This window comes from Girardinichthys multiradiatus, chromosome 8 (genome assembly GCF_021462225.1).
Source record: "Girardinichthys multiradiatus isolate DD_20200921_A chromosome 8, DD_fGirMul_XY1, whole genome shotgun sequence".
Classification (NCBI taxonomy): domain Eukaryota; kingdom Metazoa; phylum Chordata; class Actinopteri; order Cyprinodontiformes; family Goodeidae; genus Girardinichthys; species Girardinichthys multiradiatus.
Window position 1 is genome coordinate 5,100,617 of NC_061801.1, and position 15,568 is coordinate 5,116,184.

The 15,568-nt window shown below is 41.3% G+C and overlaps 1 protein-coding gene across 4 annotated transcripts in view; it reads left to right on the forward strand.

Moving 5' to 3' along the window:
- The window catches only part of npy8ar (neuropeptide Y receptor Y8a), a 63,441-nt gene extending 50,302 nt beyond the window's left edge, over positions 1-13,139 (forward strand). For 2 of the 4 annotated variants that reach the window (XM_047373671.1, XM_047373670.1), the window contains 3 exons: positions 1,212-1,453; positions 9,915-10,112; positions 10,255-13,139. In XM_047373671.1, coding sequence (XP_047229627.1) covers positions 1,212-1,453; positions 9,915-10,112; positions 10,255-10,705 — 891 coding nt within the window. In that variant the 3' untranslated portion in view covers positions 10,706-13,139. The remainder of the gene's footprint in view (positions 1-1,211; positions 1,454-9,914; positions 10,113-10,254) is intronic. The other 2 variants (XM_047373673.1, XM_047373672.1) reach the window with 2 other exon arrangements.
- Positions 13,140-15,568: the final 2,429 nt, after the last annotated feature.

Sequence of the window (15,568 nt, forward strand, 5' to 3'; positions counted from 1 at the left end):
GATGGTTGCACTGCATTTTTAATTAAGGGCATCAGAATAAAGGGGGGTGAGTACAAATGCATTTAACACTTTTCAGCATTTTTTGACTTACCATGTTTACTGGCATTTAAAAAAAAACAGACAGACAGACAGACAGACAGACAGACAGACAGACAGACAGATTCTTTTCACTAGATATAATAATATCTAAGTCAGGAAAAGGATAATTCCTGACATACATCTAATAGAGAATCTAAGGAGGGAGCTAATGTCATAATGCTGTTTGGTGCTGGACCAAAAATGCAGACAAGCGAGAAAGCAGAGTGAGTTGGAAACTCCTTCTTTAATTTAAAGGGTCCACTTACATGCAGGCGTGGCGCAGGGTTACAAGATAATCCTGATCTCAAGGTATTTCAAAAACAGAACCTAACATAACATTATCCGAAGCAAAGAACAAAATCTAAAAAGACATCACGACACCCCGGGGAACAATGAACACAAACAGGCTTAAATACAGAAGTAGGCGAACGGAAACAATAGGGCAGATAATCAGGGGGGAACAGGACATAGGTGTGGACAGACTAGGAGACTGAGAGGCAGGTGAACCAAATTAGGAGTAACAGGAACATGAGGAGCTAGACGAGGAACCAACTGGAAACAAACCCACGGAACCAGAACATGGGAGAGAACAGAGACAAGAAGGACAGGGCAGGAAATAAACTTCATAACTAAAAACAGGAGGAACAGATCTAAACATACAATCATCAAACCCATAAGAACACAGAGCAAAGCAGAACCTAGACCACCTATAAGAAAAGGAAAATACCAAACCAAAATTCCACATCATGACAACAAAAGACTACAATGACGGTAAGGAGGTTGTCCAACTTTAAAGGCTCTGAGCTCATCATCGAACATAAAATAGTCAAAATAACAGTGGAAATAAGAGCTGGTTAGCAATTATAAGAATTGCTTGATTGCTGTAATGCCAGTAAATATTTGTTTTATATTATTGATCATATGTTTTTTGAAATTGATAATCCTAGTCTTTTATTATCCCTAGTTTCCTATCAGAAACAAACTTTTTGATTGAATGGAAATAATTAGATTCAGCCTAAAATAAATATTTAAAATATAGACAGATTTAGTTTCAGAAAGGAATGATTATTACTGAATGCCTTTACCAGGCACCCCTGACACCCCTGACATGTGTTTGTTCTGAACTTGTTTAGGTGACTCCCTTTGTTCAGTGCATGTCTGTGACAGTGTCCATCTTCTCCCTTGTGCTCATCGCCCTGGAGCGTCACCAACTGATCCTCCACCCCACCGGCTGGTCCCCTGCGGCTGGCCACTCATATCTTGCAGTCGGACTCACATGGCTGGTTGGCTGCTTCATCTCACTGCCCTTCCTCTCCTTCAACATCCTCACTAACGACCCCTTCCAGAACATCAGCCTGCCCTCCAACCCATTCAGGTGAGGCTAAACGTTTTGTCACAGACAGGTTAGAATGTACATGAACAGAATCTGCACAAAAATATAGAACATACACCACTGAGGCTTTACAAAGAAATTTTTCACTTTATATAGAGAAGGATACCAGCACAGATCACCTGTGGTTAATGTTAAACAACTTGTGCAGATGGAAAGCAAAAATATTGAGTTTAATAGAACCAAAAATGTTTTATTCTCACATTGACTAAATTTGTCTTGAGTACTAAGACAACTTTTTAAATGCCTAACTGCTTGCTGGTTGAAAGCTTTAAGCATCTCACAGTGCTCTGTCTAATCCATCATCTGGACATTGAAAGAGGATGAACCAACCAAGACTTACCAAGACATGGCTGTCCACCTAAACTGACAGGCCAGTGAATGATTAATTAAGCAGAGAAGCAGCCAAGAGGTCCATGGAAAGTTTGCAGGAGCTGCAGAGATCCACAGCTCAGGTAAATAAACTAATCAAGAATAAGTATTAGTTGTGCACTTCACAAATCTAGCCTTTAGAGGAGCAACTATCAATATAGGATATAGGTGATAGGGGTTCGAATCAGTTGTTGTGTCCATGGACAAGACACTTCACCCGCCTTGCCTGCTGATGGTGGACAGAGGGCTCTTTGGCGCCGATTGTATGGTAGCCTCACTTCTGTCAGTCTGCCCCAGGGCAGTCTACAATGTAGTCTTCCACTGCCAGTGTGTGAATGTGTGTTTGAATGGGTGGATGACTGACTGTAGTGTAAAGCTGTTTGGGGTCTCTGGGGACTTGATAAAACGCTATACAAGTGCTGGCCATTTATCATTTAATGTGAAATATAAAATTTCAAGGGTATGAAGACTTTTGCAAGGCACTGTAAAACTTCTTTGATGTTAATGCTGCACAGTGCACTTTGATAAGCACAGGGCTGTAGTATCTTCCTAGCAGCTGCAAAGTGCTGTCTTTGTCCGTTTTTCGGAGGCATGGGCCATTACCTGGCATAACATGAACAATCTGGAATTGAGGTGGAAGGAAAGGGGCCCTGTTGAGGCCATTTTTCATCCTCGTTAGACTATGCTATCCAACACTGGTGATGAAATAATGTTTGCTCATGGCCCTGATGCAAACTCAGAACACTTTCATAAATGTCAGCAGACCTCACAGAACACACAGCCAGTGAGAATTACCATAGGGAGTAAAGAATGACCATAAAATAATCATTGCAGGAGTGGCAGCAAGCAATAAATGACACAGTTAAACCAGAAAATAACAAACCAAACTAACCTGTTCCTTTAAGAAATATTCAGAACAGTTTTTATATGATGTGGATGTTTTTTTACATGTAAAAAGAAAATATTTGTTTTCTTTTTTTGATTTGGTTTTGGTTGCATTGTAGCTCAGCAACATGTAGTCTGAACATGTTATTGTCAACACGTCTGGGTTTTTTCTCACTGACCAGGAGAAGGTAAGTAGCTGAATGCAAACATATGAAGCTGTGTTATTAATAATTCAAAATAAATTAATCTGCAGAGACTTTAAGTCACTGATGGAAGAAGTAATAATAAACTTGATTAAAGCAAATACCCATGCATGTTCCTCATTATGTGTCATGATTCTTGTGTGTGGGTGTGATTGTGTGCCTGTTCTTTCCTGAACAGAGGATTTCTGTTGTTGGGGGGGGGGGGGGGGGGGTGGCGGACGGCGTCTGACTGCGTACCTGTCGGCAATCCTCTCATCAGGCTGTTTGGAGATTTAAGGAGCTGTGAGACAACCTGTCCTTGCCTGATGCACAACCAACCTGGTAGAAACACGCCAAGACATTTTTCCTAAGTGGTTTTGACAAATTGTTGAAGTCTAGTTTTCATATTTTTGACCTATTCTGCTCTGAGTTCCTCACATGTGATCTCTGTGCTTCCCAAGTTGCTGACCTCCCGTTGGTTTCTGCACCAATTCTGGATGTCTCTTTCACAAGAATCCTCCAAGACAGACATCTCCAAGACAATTACTCATGGTTGCAGTCAGCACCTCCTTCGTCTTCAGTCCCCTGACTGCCCGCTCTCCAACACTCGCTAGCTCTCTGTTTAGTTCCCACCTGGATCACAGAACTTCATCGGTTCCATTCAAAGTGGAAGTCCTTTGGATTTCACTTACCTCTTTGTGACCTTCTTCCTCAAGACTCCACCTGGATAATCCTTCTCCTCAAGTGTCAGCATCAACATCAGCACAGTATGTCTTCATTGAATCATTTACTTGAACAACTTCCTCTTATCTTCCCCTGCTTCAACTAAACTGTTTCTCCTCTTTCCCAGAGCCAGCAGAACCAATCTAACAAAGACACACAAGTGTGTTTTCAAATTGTTTCTCTTTGTAAATCAACCTTTTTATTTTGCACATACTCTGAGTTCCAATTTGATTCTGCATGTGTCAAAAAACGTCCTGGAAAAATGCCAGCACTATCAGGCCAGTCTTACCCAGCAGCATGAGTCAATAACTCTTCTTCCAAACAAACTACCCAAATAACCAAACATGAAATTATATTACAATCTTTGTTTGAACAACTGCACTACGTTTCTCATCGTGTTGATTAAATGTTTTGTTTACTACACAAAATAAACTGCAAAATTCTTCCTCCAGTTTAATTTGCTTCTACAATTGGCACATCTGCGGTACCTCTTAAAACTCTTCCCGCTTCATCCCGTTTCCGAGAAGCAATTTCTCCCACCCTGAGCAGTTTTCTAGTGACATAGATAAATGTGGTGGGTTCATTCTTCAGTGTTCTCCAATTTTTGTCAGTCCTTCTACATCTTATTGCCCTTCTGCAGGCCAAGGCATTATAATGACTTTATTTTCGATATCAAAAGATGAACCTGCTTGCAGAGACGAACTACGATATATTGAGGATTTAATTTCCCTAGCCATCCGTATCGACAACTGAATCCAAGAGAGAAATAGAAAAAGGTGACAAATAAATCTTTTTCTTCCACCCAGGCTTCCAAGACCGCTTTTCACTTCTGCTCCAATCCGTCAGCCACCGGAGTGGTAGAACTAGAATTACCACTGAAGGACGACAGCAACGATTCGAGGCTGTTGCCTGTGCTGCGGGAAACCGGGTCATTACACGTGAGACGCTCCACCATTGCTTTTTCTCCCGCTGGAAACCGAGACGTGGTTATCATGCAACGGAGTCGCGCATCATTCCGGAGAAGAAACGCACAAGTGGGTTTCATTCATTCTCCTCACTGGCCAAACTCATGAGAAGCTCAACGAACCAAAGCTTACTGGGATAAGAAGACCAATAGGTTTTTGCCTTACCAATTGAAGGTGTGGAACTGACACAAAACTCAAGAAAAACCCAGAGAAGTTTTCCAAGGAGACGAAATTTTCCTCTTTGTTTTTGCTGCAGTCAACTGCTGACGGTCTGTCATATTTTTCCTCTTTTGCCAAAGAGGAGGTGCCAACCGTCCTTGAGTTTGTTATGAACTTAAAAGTTGGACGGTTGGGGGTTTTCAGAAGCCCTGAAGCTGCAGCTGGCACCTCATGGTGGAACACTCACTGTTCCCTTGTCTTCACTCATAGTGTATTTCCACTGGTTGCCGCCTAAACATTTTACAACCCTTTGTGTTTCACTGAGCTTAAACTATGGGGGTTTTATGACTGCAGGCTGGTGGAGGCCGCTCCCAAAGCTTTGTTCCATTACCATTTTGCCCATAAACTGCTGGTTTGACTTTCATAGACACTCAATGTTGTTTTATCTTTTTTGTGTAGAATTTTGCATGCTTGATGAGTTGAAGATTTTTAAATCAGAATAGCAAAGTGTATCAGGGCTGTTGATTTATTAAATGTTCACTTAGATAAAGAGAAAGTGTTTATTTTGAGCAAGAGTGATTTATCTGTCAAAATACGGTCAAAGTTTCCCCACCTTCGGTGAAGCAGTTGATTAAACAGTGACATTTAGTGTGGTTTTTAGTTAATAATGATCAATTATTAAGGATAATTTACTAATTGTAATTATTAATAACTTTGAGCCCATAATCATAACACCAGAGGACATCTCTGATTTCTATTTGTAAGTGATGATTTTAGGTTAAGAAATTATTTTTCTGAATTATGATTTTTAACTACTGCGATGGACTGGCGACCTGTCCAGGGTGTACACCACCTCTCGCACATAGACTGCTGGAGATAGGCACCAGCTTCCCGGTGACCCACTATGGAATAAGCGGTAGCAAATAACTGACTGATTTTTAATCATAATTTTTAATAAATATTAGTTAATCAATAATCATAATCTTTACTCAACCTACCTGCAATCAACCCAGGTTAAACTTGTCATCAACCATTCTGAGGAAGAGGTTGTCTACCCTGATCTGTCCATTGTGCCTGAAGATGATCTTAAACATGTATTCAGCAAATCCTAAGCACTCTCATTACTTCCTCCACAGACCATATGATTGTACGATAGAACTGTTTACCGGAAATGCTCTCCCTTCAAGTCATCTTTATAATTTGTCCAAACCTGAAAAGGTCTGTATGGAGAAATATATTAATGAATCACTGTCTACAGGTATCATTCGTCATTCCACTTTCCCCCTGGGTCCAGGATTCTTCTTTGTGGATAAAAAGGATGGTTCTTTTCATTCGTCAACCACCATGGACTTAACCAGATCACTCTAAAAACAAATAACCCTTGTCCCTTCTGACTTCAGTATTTGAACCAGTACTGCCATACGTTCTTGATAATTATTTTAGATTGTATTGCTTACTGTTTATGTTTTGTATGTGTACCTTTTAATTGTTTTAGGTTGCTATAACTTGTGTGTCTTTATAAATTTATTTTATGTATTTTTGTCCCATCTCCATTGTTTCCTCCCTAGTCTAAATGGCTGCATTTATTGATTTCTTTCTCTTTTAATTCTTCATCATCCTATTATCATTATTATGTCGTTTGTATATTTTTGTGTGTTTACTTAGTTTGAGCAGTTTTTTAAATATGCGTCTCTGGTGGTTTTTTGTCTTCCCTTCTGTTTTTAACCTCTGGAAAGCACTTTCTATTACACTTGGCTATATGAAAAGTACTCTATAAATAAAGATTGATTGGTTGGTTGATTGATTGATTGATTGATTGATTTGATTGATTAATGCATTTACTTGCTTTCATGATCTCTGTGGTATTTTTGTAATATGTTTTCTGTTCAACCATTCCCTCAGTTAGTGACTCTCAGTGCTACAGTTTCCTACTCCCATCAACCAATGTTTTCCTGTCAGTCAATCAGTACACCTGCTAAGATCACATCACACAAAAAGCTGTTAGATGATACATGAAAGAGAGACAGGTGTAAACATTCTTATCTAGTAAACATCTACTTTACTTTAGAAGGAAAGATGAAAGGTATGTTGAAGGCTGTGTTGTTACCATACAAGCTGATGCAACACTACAAAACCAAAGGCCCTACTGCTGTCAAACCTTAAAGGGTAAATTTGGATTTTTCTCGGTAATGCTTCCCTTATCTGCAGAAGAAACATGTAACCCCACTGTGAGTTTGTTGAAAGTAAATGAATCCTTTGAGTGGTGAAAGATGACAGCCAGTTAGATGTACACTGTCTGTTTTGATGGTCGACTTTGTTGTCGTGTCATCTGATCTGGTGAAGAAGGGAGCGGAGCTTTCCACTGACCACTACCTGGTGGTGAGCTGGCTCCGATAATGGGGAAGGATGCCAGTCAGACCTGGCAGACCCAAACAAATCTTGAGGCTCTGCTGGGAACGCCTGGCATAGTCTCTCATGAGGCGGAGCTTCAACTCCCACCTCTGGGAGAGCTTCAAACATGTTCCGGGGGAGGTGGGGGACATTGAGTCTGAGTGGGCCATGTTCTGTGCCTCAATTGCTGAGGCGGCTTACCGGAGCTTTGGTTGCAAGGTTGTTGGTGCCGCGGCAGCAATCCTCAAACCCGCTGGTGGATTCCAGTGGTGAGGGATGCTGTCAGGCTGAAGAAGGAGTCCTATTGGGTCTTTTTGGCCTGTGGGACTCCGAAAGCAGCTGATGGGTACCAGCAGTCCAAGCGGCATGCGGCTCTGGTGGTTAAGGCAAAATCGCAGATGTGGGAGGGGTTCAGAGAGGCCATGGAAAACAACTTCTGTACGGAGGGGGGGGGGTCAAGAGGTACACCACCAACACTGTTTACAGTGGGGAGGGTGGGCTGTTGACCTCAACTCAGGACGTTAGGGGTCAGTGGGCGGAATAATTCGAAGACCTCCTCAATCCCACCGGCACGTCTTCCACTGATGAAGCGGAGCCTGGGGGCCTTGGGGCTCTCCAGTCTCTGGTGCTGAAGTCACCGAGGTGATTAAAAAGCTCCTCGGTGGTAAGGCCCTGGGGGTGGATGAGATTCGCCCGGAGTTCCTTAAGGCTCTGGATGTTGTAGGGTTGTGTTGGCTAACGCGACTCTGCAGCATCGCGTGGACATCGGGGGCAGTTCCACTGGATTGGCAGAACGGGGTGGTGGTCCCCCTATTCAAAAAGGGGGACTGTAGAGTGTGTTCCAACTATAGGGGAGTCACAATCTTAAGGTCTATAAGGTCGTAAGGTCTATTCGGGGGTTCTAGAGAGGAGGGTCTGTCAGATAGTCGAACCTTAGATTCAAGAAGAGCAGTGTGGTTGTTGTCCTGGCTGTGGAACACTGGACCAGCTCACTACACCCTCAGCAGGGTCCTGGAGGGTACATGGGAGTTGCCCAACTGGTCTACATGTGCTTTGTGGACTTGGAGAAGGCGTGTGACAGTGTCAATCGGGAAATCCTGTGGGGGGTACTCCAGGAGTATGGGGTACCAGGCCCTTTGATACGGGCTGTTAGGTCCCTGTATGACCGGTGTCAGAGCTTGGACCGCATTGCCGGCAGTAAGTCGGACTCGTTTCCGGTCAGGGTTAGACTCCGCCAAGGTTGCCCTTCGTCACCGATTCTGTTTATAACTTTTATGGACAGAATTTTTAGGTGCAGCCAAGGTGCAGAGGGGATCCGTTTCGGTGGCCTCAAGTGGAGGAGTTCAAGTATCTTGGGGTCTTGTTCACAAATAAGGGAAAAATGGAGCGTGAGATTGATAGACGGATTGGTGCTGCATTAGCAGTGATGCCAGCGCTGTACCAGTCTGTTGTGGTGAAGAGAGAACTGAGTCAGAAAGCGAAGCTCTCGATTTACCGGTTGATCTACGTTCCTACCATAATCTATGGTCATGAGCTTTGGGTCATGACCGAAAGATCGAGATCACAGATACAAGAGGCTGAAATGAGTTTCCTCCGCAGGGTGTCTGGGCAGAGTAGAGCTGCTGCTTCTCCACGTCGAGAGGAGCCAGTTGAGATGGCTCAGGCATCTGGTTAGGATGCCACCTGGACGCCTCCCTGGTGAGGTGTTCTGGGCACGTCCCACGTGGATGAGGCCCAGAGGAAGGCTGAGGACATGCTGGAGAGACTTTGTTCCTCGGCTGACATGGGAATGCCTTGGGATTCCCCCAGACGAGCTGGAAGTGGCTGGGAGAGGGAAGTCTGGGTCTCTCTGCTTAGGCTGCTGCCCCCACGACCCAACCCTGGATAAGCGGAAGACGATGGATGGATGGATGGATGGATGGATGGATATTTTTCAAAATAGCCAACTTTTGCTTTGATGACTGCTTTGCTCTCTTGGCAATCTCTCCATGACCTTCATAAGGTGGTCACCTGAAATGGTTTTCCAAAGAGTCTTGAGATAGAACTTGCCAGGGGTTCACTGAGAGATGGCCAGAGGTTAATATTTCAGTCATCACAGCAATGGGCATTTGAATGAATTTAAAGTTATTTTACAATTTTTTGTTTGCTACATAATTGCATATGTGTTCATTCACAGTTTTGATGCCTTCAGTGAGAATCTACGTACAATATTAATAGCCATAAACATAAAAATAAAAAAAACAATTAAATGAGAAAGCATGTCTAAAACCTTTGACCGGTAGCATGTGTCTACAATTTTACAAGTGACTTGTAACGTTTTGTGCAGTTCTATCCAGCTGGATAACGTCCATGTTTCTATGTGGTTTAATGGTGCCTGAGCTTGAGGGCTGTATCACCAGATCTGCAGGTGTTTTTTACCTCCTTTAATTTTGGGTTTGTGTCAGTTGTATAGCAGCATCCAAGAGGTTATTGCTGTGCTTTCAAGGTTTTGTAGTTTAAAAATTACCTCTCTGATTTTTCAAATGAAGCTGTGATATAGTGTTCATCCGAGTGGCTTGTTAGATTCCACTGCTCCAAGGATTTATTTACTTTTCCTACAAGTAATTCTTCCTACAACATATAAAGAAACTATAACAGATAATAATTTCACAGAACCTTATTTCTGTGAGAGATCTTTCCTAACTCTTTAATCTCAACATGCAGACACATTTTTTCTATGTTTATTTTTTAAAATAGTTTTTTTGTTATTTTTTCCTGAAATGTCTGAAGGGACCACTTGATCTGTATGGAGTTGTGGCCATCAGATAAACATCGCCTTGCCTACACAACCTCGTTGCTGATCTTCCAGTACTGCCTGCCGCTCCTTTTGGTGCTCCTTTGCTACCTGAGGATCTTCATCCGTCTGAGACGACGCAGGTCACACAGCTATACTTTCCCTCATGCACTTCAAAAATCTTCTCATCACAGGTGTCTTGCAACCAACTGTTTTGACGCCACATTTAAGTCTTCTGTCCGCACTATTTATGTATCATATTCTTGAATAATCCTGCCTCAGGTTAAACATCAGTAGTGAACTGTCTGGAAATGGGTATCATTCTGTGTTGTGCAGGGACATGCTGGAGCGCAGCAGAAGGACTCGAGGAGCCCAGAGGATTAACATCATGCTGTTAGCCATTGTCATCGCCTTTGCTCTGTGCTGGCTCCCTCTGAATGTCTTCAACACTCTGTTTGACTGGCATCACCAGGCCCTACCAGACTGTCAGCATGATGCTGTCTTCTCTGCTTGCCACCTTACAGCCATGGCCTCCACTTGCATCAACCCCGTGGTGTACGGCTTCCTCAACAGCAACTTCCAACGGGAGCTAAGGACAACACTGCAGCGCTGCCAGTGTGGCACTCGGGCAGGCGAGAGCTATGAGAGCTTCCCTTTGTCCACCGTGGGCAGTGAGGGCATAACAAAAGCCACATCCCTCAACAGGATGGGATCAGTGTGTGTCCCCTCACCCAGGCCTGAGATCAGCTCAGCGCTACTATCCAAAACATTACCAGCTAACTCCTAATAATGCTGATCACACAATTCCTTGCCAAGATTCCAGCTGGGGAATGGTTTTTCATGACCTGACTGATAAAGATCGCAAACAAGCCATCACAAAGAACTGCTGAAAAAACTGTGAAGAAGTCCTACGCTGTAGTCACTTGGATCTGGCTCTAATACTAATACCCGCTAATGTTTAACAGCTTCTTTTACATGTTCTGAATGTTCATCATCAAACAAAGTTGAAGAAGTTTGTGGATTTAACTTGGAGTCAAAAACACAAAAAAGGAGCAAGCCAAACCACCTGGACTTTCCCAGAACTCCCCAGAAAATATTTAGTTCTCCAGTTACAAACATTATGACGGGCAAGATTTAATACCAAAGTTGTTTCAAGGTTCGTGCACCTACACACAGTAGAACACCATTTGTATGTCACAATGTATTAGCTAAATTTCAAGCTACTGTGAAAAACAGTAGATACGATGATTGTATTATTCATTTCATTTGTGTTAGGACTGAGATGTATACTAATTAGAGATACACTCCTGAAGCTTTGGTAATCAATCATTATGTGCATTTTCTTTAAAATACCTGGTTCTTTAATGAAAATTCACCGGTACAAGCCTTTGGTTACGCACATTACAACAAATTTGTTACTTTTCCAGTTGATTTCTGAGTTAACATTTAAATGAAGCCAACTTGGAGTTCCGCCAAGTAAAAGCCTAGTTTTGCAAACTGTCAAAGTGGGAGCAGACAAGTTAATTTCCAGAAACTGAGGTGTTCACCTTTTTCACCTCAAGTCTCCCAATGTTTTTTATGTTTTCAAAAGTTAATTCAGTTTGTCAACACTAAGCAACAAGCTGCACTTCGAAGTGCAAGATTGTTAATTGCTTTAGCAGTGTTGGTGGTTTCATCTGCAAACTCTGCTCTTTTCCTGTTTGGGGTTAAAGTTCATTAAGAATAGACAGAGGGAGCGGTTAGGACGCAACCCTGCAAGAAGAGGGCGTTGAAGAGAAAATGTGACTGCCAATCATTCCAGAGGACTGTTTGTGAGGAGGTCCAGTACCATGTTATACAAACTCAGAAATTTGTATGCCAGCTTATTTGAAGGCATTACATGTACTGAATGCCCATCAGATATTAGGTCATAACTCTATTTTGAATGTCGTGAAGACAGCTTAATTGCAACTTGGAAAAAGAAGTGAAGCAAAAGTGAAACCACAACTTTGCACACACTGATTGTGATATTGCACTTTAAAATCTTTTTCTGCATGTGGAAATCCTAGTTGAGATTTTTCAGAAACAACTGGTCGATGAAATAAATAACAAGCAAATAAAACACCTGTAACTGTTATTTGACCACAATCACCTTATTAACCTTATTAACAATTTCAGTTAAAGATTAAGCTTCCTACAAAGTTTTACAATGAAACAGAACAAGTTAACTGTTTATCATTAGCTACAACTGATGCTGTCTGAACACCTCCACTTGGAGTAATGAGGTAAAGAAAGGACATACCCGTACACTTCCATTAAAGTGCCATGAATTTCTTTTAACTCTTACCCTGTTCAAATCCTGAACTACCATCCAGACTGGGTCATCTGATCCTGCTTGAACATTGCTGAATATTGGTGGGAACATACAAAATGTTCTAAAGAACCATCTGGGTGTCATACTAGTTAAAATCATCAGAGTAATTTTGCTGAAACTGAGCTTTGTGAAGTCACAATATATTCATCTTCCCATGACTCTCATATTGCATCTATTGAACTGCATAAATAAGGTAATCAGAGTTTTGTATTCAACATAACTCCAGAAAAATGTAATGTAGGTAAATCTAAACAATGTTAATTTTAAATATGCAGGGGATTGAATGTATTTATGATTTGACTATAACATTATTAGAACTGCTAATGGTATTGACAGCCCATTGGTGTGAAGTTGCTTTGTGTTTACTTACAGGTAAACTGCGTAACTTTGATCTGATTACCAGTACCTGGTGAGTACAGTCATAGTAAGCCTTTTCTACTTGTCCCTGGTTTACCCAGGATGTATTTTAATGCCAAGTCTGAGCCGGGGCAAATTGTAAATTAAATCTTCATAATAATGTAACCCATTGACAAGCTTAGTGAGAACTTTGAAACACTTGAGATTATTAGTGTTTATTTGGATGCAGTGGTAGAACTTTAGTCACCATCAATGTACTGTATAACTTTACACTGTAGATGCTATTTATTGTCTTCTACTAAGTTATGTATTTGCTGTTTGGATCAGACTTGAATCACTTGAGTTTCTGAGTATTAAATAGAAAATGTTTGTGATTATAGATGTTTCTCCTTTTGACACTCTTCAGCCTTACTTTGTCTGAATGAAGTAAAACCTTGTTGTGTTGTTTTAAATGTTCCTCGGCTACCATGCAGAGGTTTAAGCAACTATAACTAATAAATTAAACATCTATGAATTCACCTTTTTTTGTAGAAAAATACATAAATGTATTTCAAAGAACTGCAGGTTATACATTTAATCCCTACAAATGGCGTAATGTCTCTTATTGAGCCCTCTAGAGCCAGACCAAGTTTTTTTATATGACAACAAACTAAAACAATCAACTCCATGGTGCATTCAAAACCAAGGTAATGCCACACAGCAGAGACTGGTCGGTTTTACACAGTAGTCCTGGGAAGGGAACCAGCAGACTTTCCATTTTATATGTGTGTCTCTTTAATGTGTATACCAACTGTGCAAGTCTTTAAAACCAAGAGTGGACACATTAAATACTTCCAAAGAGAGTCACTACAGAAGGTATACTCCACCACTCCATCACAGTAATGAATATTAAAGAAGCATTCATCCTATTTGGTGCACCTTGGTGTTTCAGGGAGGAAGAGAAGACAAATAGAAAGAATAGAGATGAGAAATGGTGGATTAGATGCTATATATTCTAAGAGTGGTACTCAATAAATTGTGAATTCTCTCTCAGAACTCTCTTTCTCCTCACTCTTTTTTAAAATGCATATCCAGTATGTAATTATTGGATTCTATGATAAACAGACACAAGGCTGCATTGGCATAACAGTGGCAATGAACAAAATGATGTAATTTTAAAAAGTATGATTTTCTTCCATTGTGGCGTGCTTTGGCTCACTTTTCATCATGTGAGTGGTGACTTATTATTGGATACTCTTGTAAAGAGGGGCACAGTTGCATTGGCATAACATAGTCAATGGACAAAATGACATTGTCCCTAATCACCTACACATAAACTGCCTAACAAATTTTTCCAGGGATAAAAAGTAGCTTAGCCTTGGGCTAGCCTACTACACACCCCACAAACAATAATAGTCTAATAATTAAATTAGAATGCTGTCCACTGACCTACTGTTATTGTTGGTGAATAGTCGTTTTAAAAAGTGTTCTCACATTCAAAACTAGTAAAGGAAATAACCAATGGGCTGCAGACTAGCGTGTGTCAAGGTCCAATGTTAGTGAATAAAACTTGTGCTGATTTTGTTTTTGCCACATACATTAGGCAGGCAGGATCTTAGCAAAAGGGGTTGGTGTTTAATAATCAGGGACCAACTGGCCATCGGGCACACCGTGCATTTTACTAGTGGGCCGACAGTCCCAACACTTTTTTTTTTATTCTATATTGGTCTGACCGGACCATATAACCAGTAGAGCAGCAACCCGATTCATTATTAAACACAAACCCCTTTCGCTTGGTCCTAATGTATATGGCCAAATAAAAAGTCAGCGCAAGATTGTTTCCCAACCACTAGCACACTAGTCTGCAGCCCATTGGTTATTTTCTTCACAGACACAGGGCTGGCCCAGTCATAACATGAAACACCTGTTCTCTTTGGCCTGGTGTGCAGTGCAATGTAGGATCAACATAAAGTTGTCCAATAGGATATGATAGGATAGGTTAGGATAGGATAGGATAGGATAGGATAGGATAGGATAGGATAGGATAGGATAGGATAGGATAGGATAGGATAGGATAGGATAGGATAGGATATCTGTCTTTGCCAGTTGGCCAGTTCGTCCCTGCCCGCAAGGATATCTGTCTTTGCCAGTTGGCCAGTTCATCCCTGCCCACAAGCCTCATCTGTTGCTGTCATGATGATTGAGTAAATCCCTCCCAGGCACTCGACCACTTGATGCATATCTCAAACACCACTGGAGTACCCCCATCCATTAAAACATATTTATCTATGGCACAACTATGGAGAGGAGCCAGTTACAACATCTCTCCATAGTTGTCAATCCTGGCCTTGTTTTCATGCTGTGAATGATATTTTATGATTTGCAGATGGCAGCAGGTCAAACAGGATCTTTATTAAGATTTTAAGAATTACATTTTCTAAACCAACATTCACCCTTAAATTTCAGTTACATCAAACTTTGTGAGAGAGCCAAGGCATGTGATATAACCAGAGGTAGCATTTTCAATGAATTAAACATTAGTTCTAATACTTTCTGTCTTTCTATGTGCTCATTGATACAGAGCTAGGAAAATGTATTTCCCCTCTTAAAGATTTCTTCTGTTTTTGCATTTTTTGTTACACTTTAATGTTTTATATTCATCCATTGTTTATACTCACTTATCTAAGCAGAGTCTCAGAGGGCTGATTGGACAAGAAGCAAGCTACACCCTGAACAAGTTGCCAAGCCATCACAGCCATGTTTCTGATCATCAACCAAATTTTACTATCACACAAAGACAAACTGAGTAAATATAATGGCAGTTTTTAAATGATGGTTTCATTTACTGAGGGAAAAAAGAGCTATCTAAACCAACCTGCCCTCCGTCTTAAATGTATTGACTGTGATCAACCATGATGTCTACTCATCAGTTTTTCAGCTCAAGTTAACCTTGAGCTATGC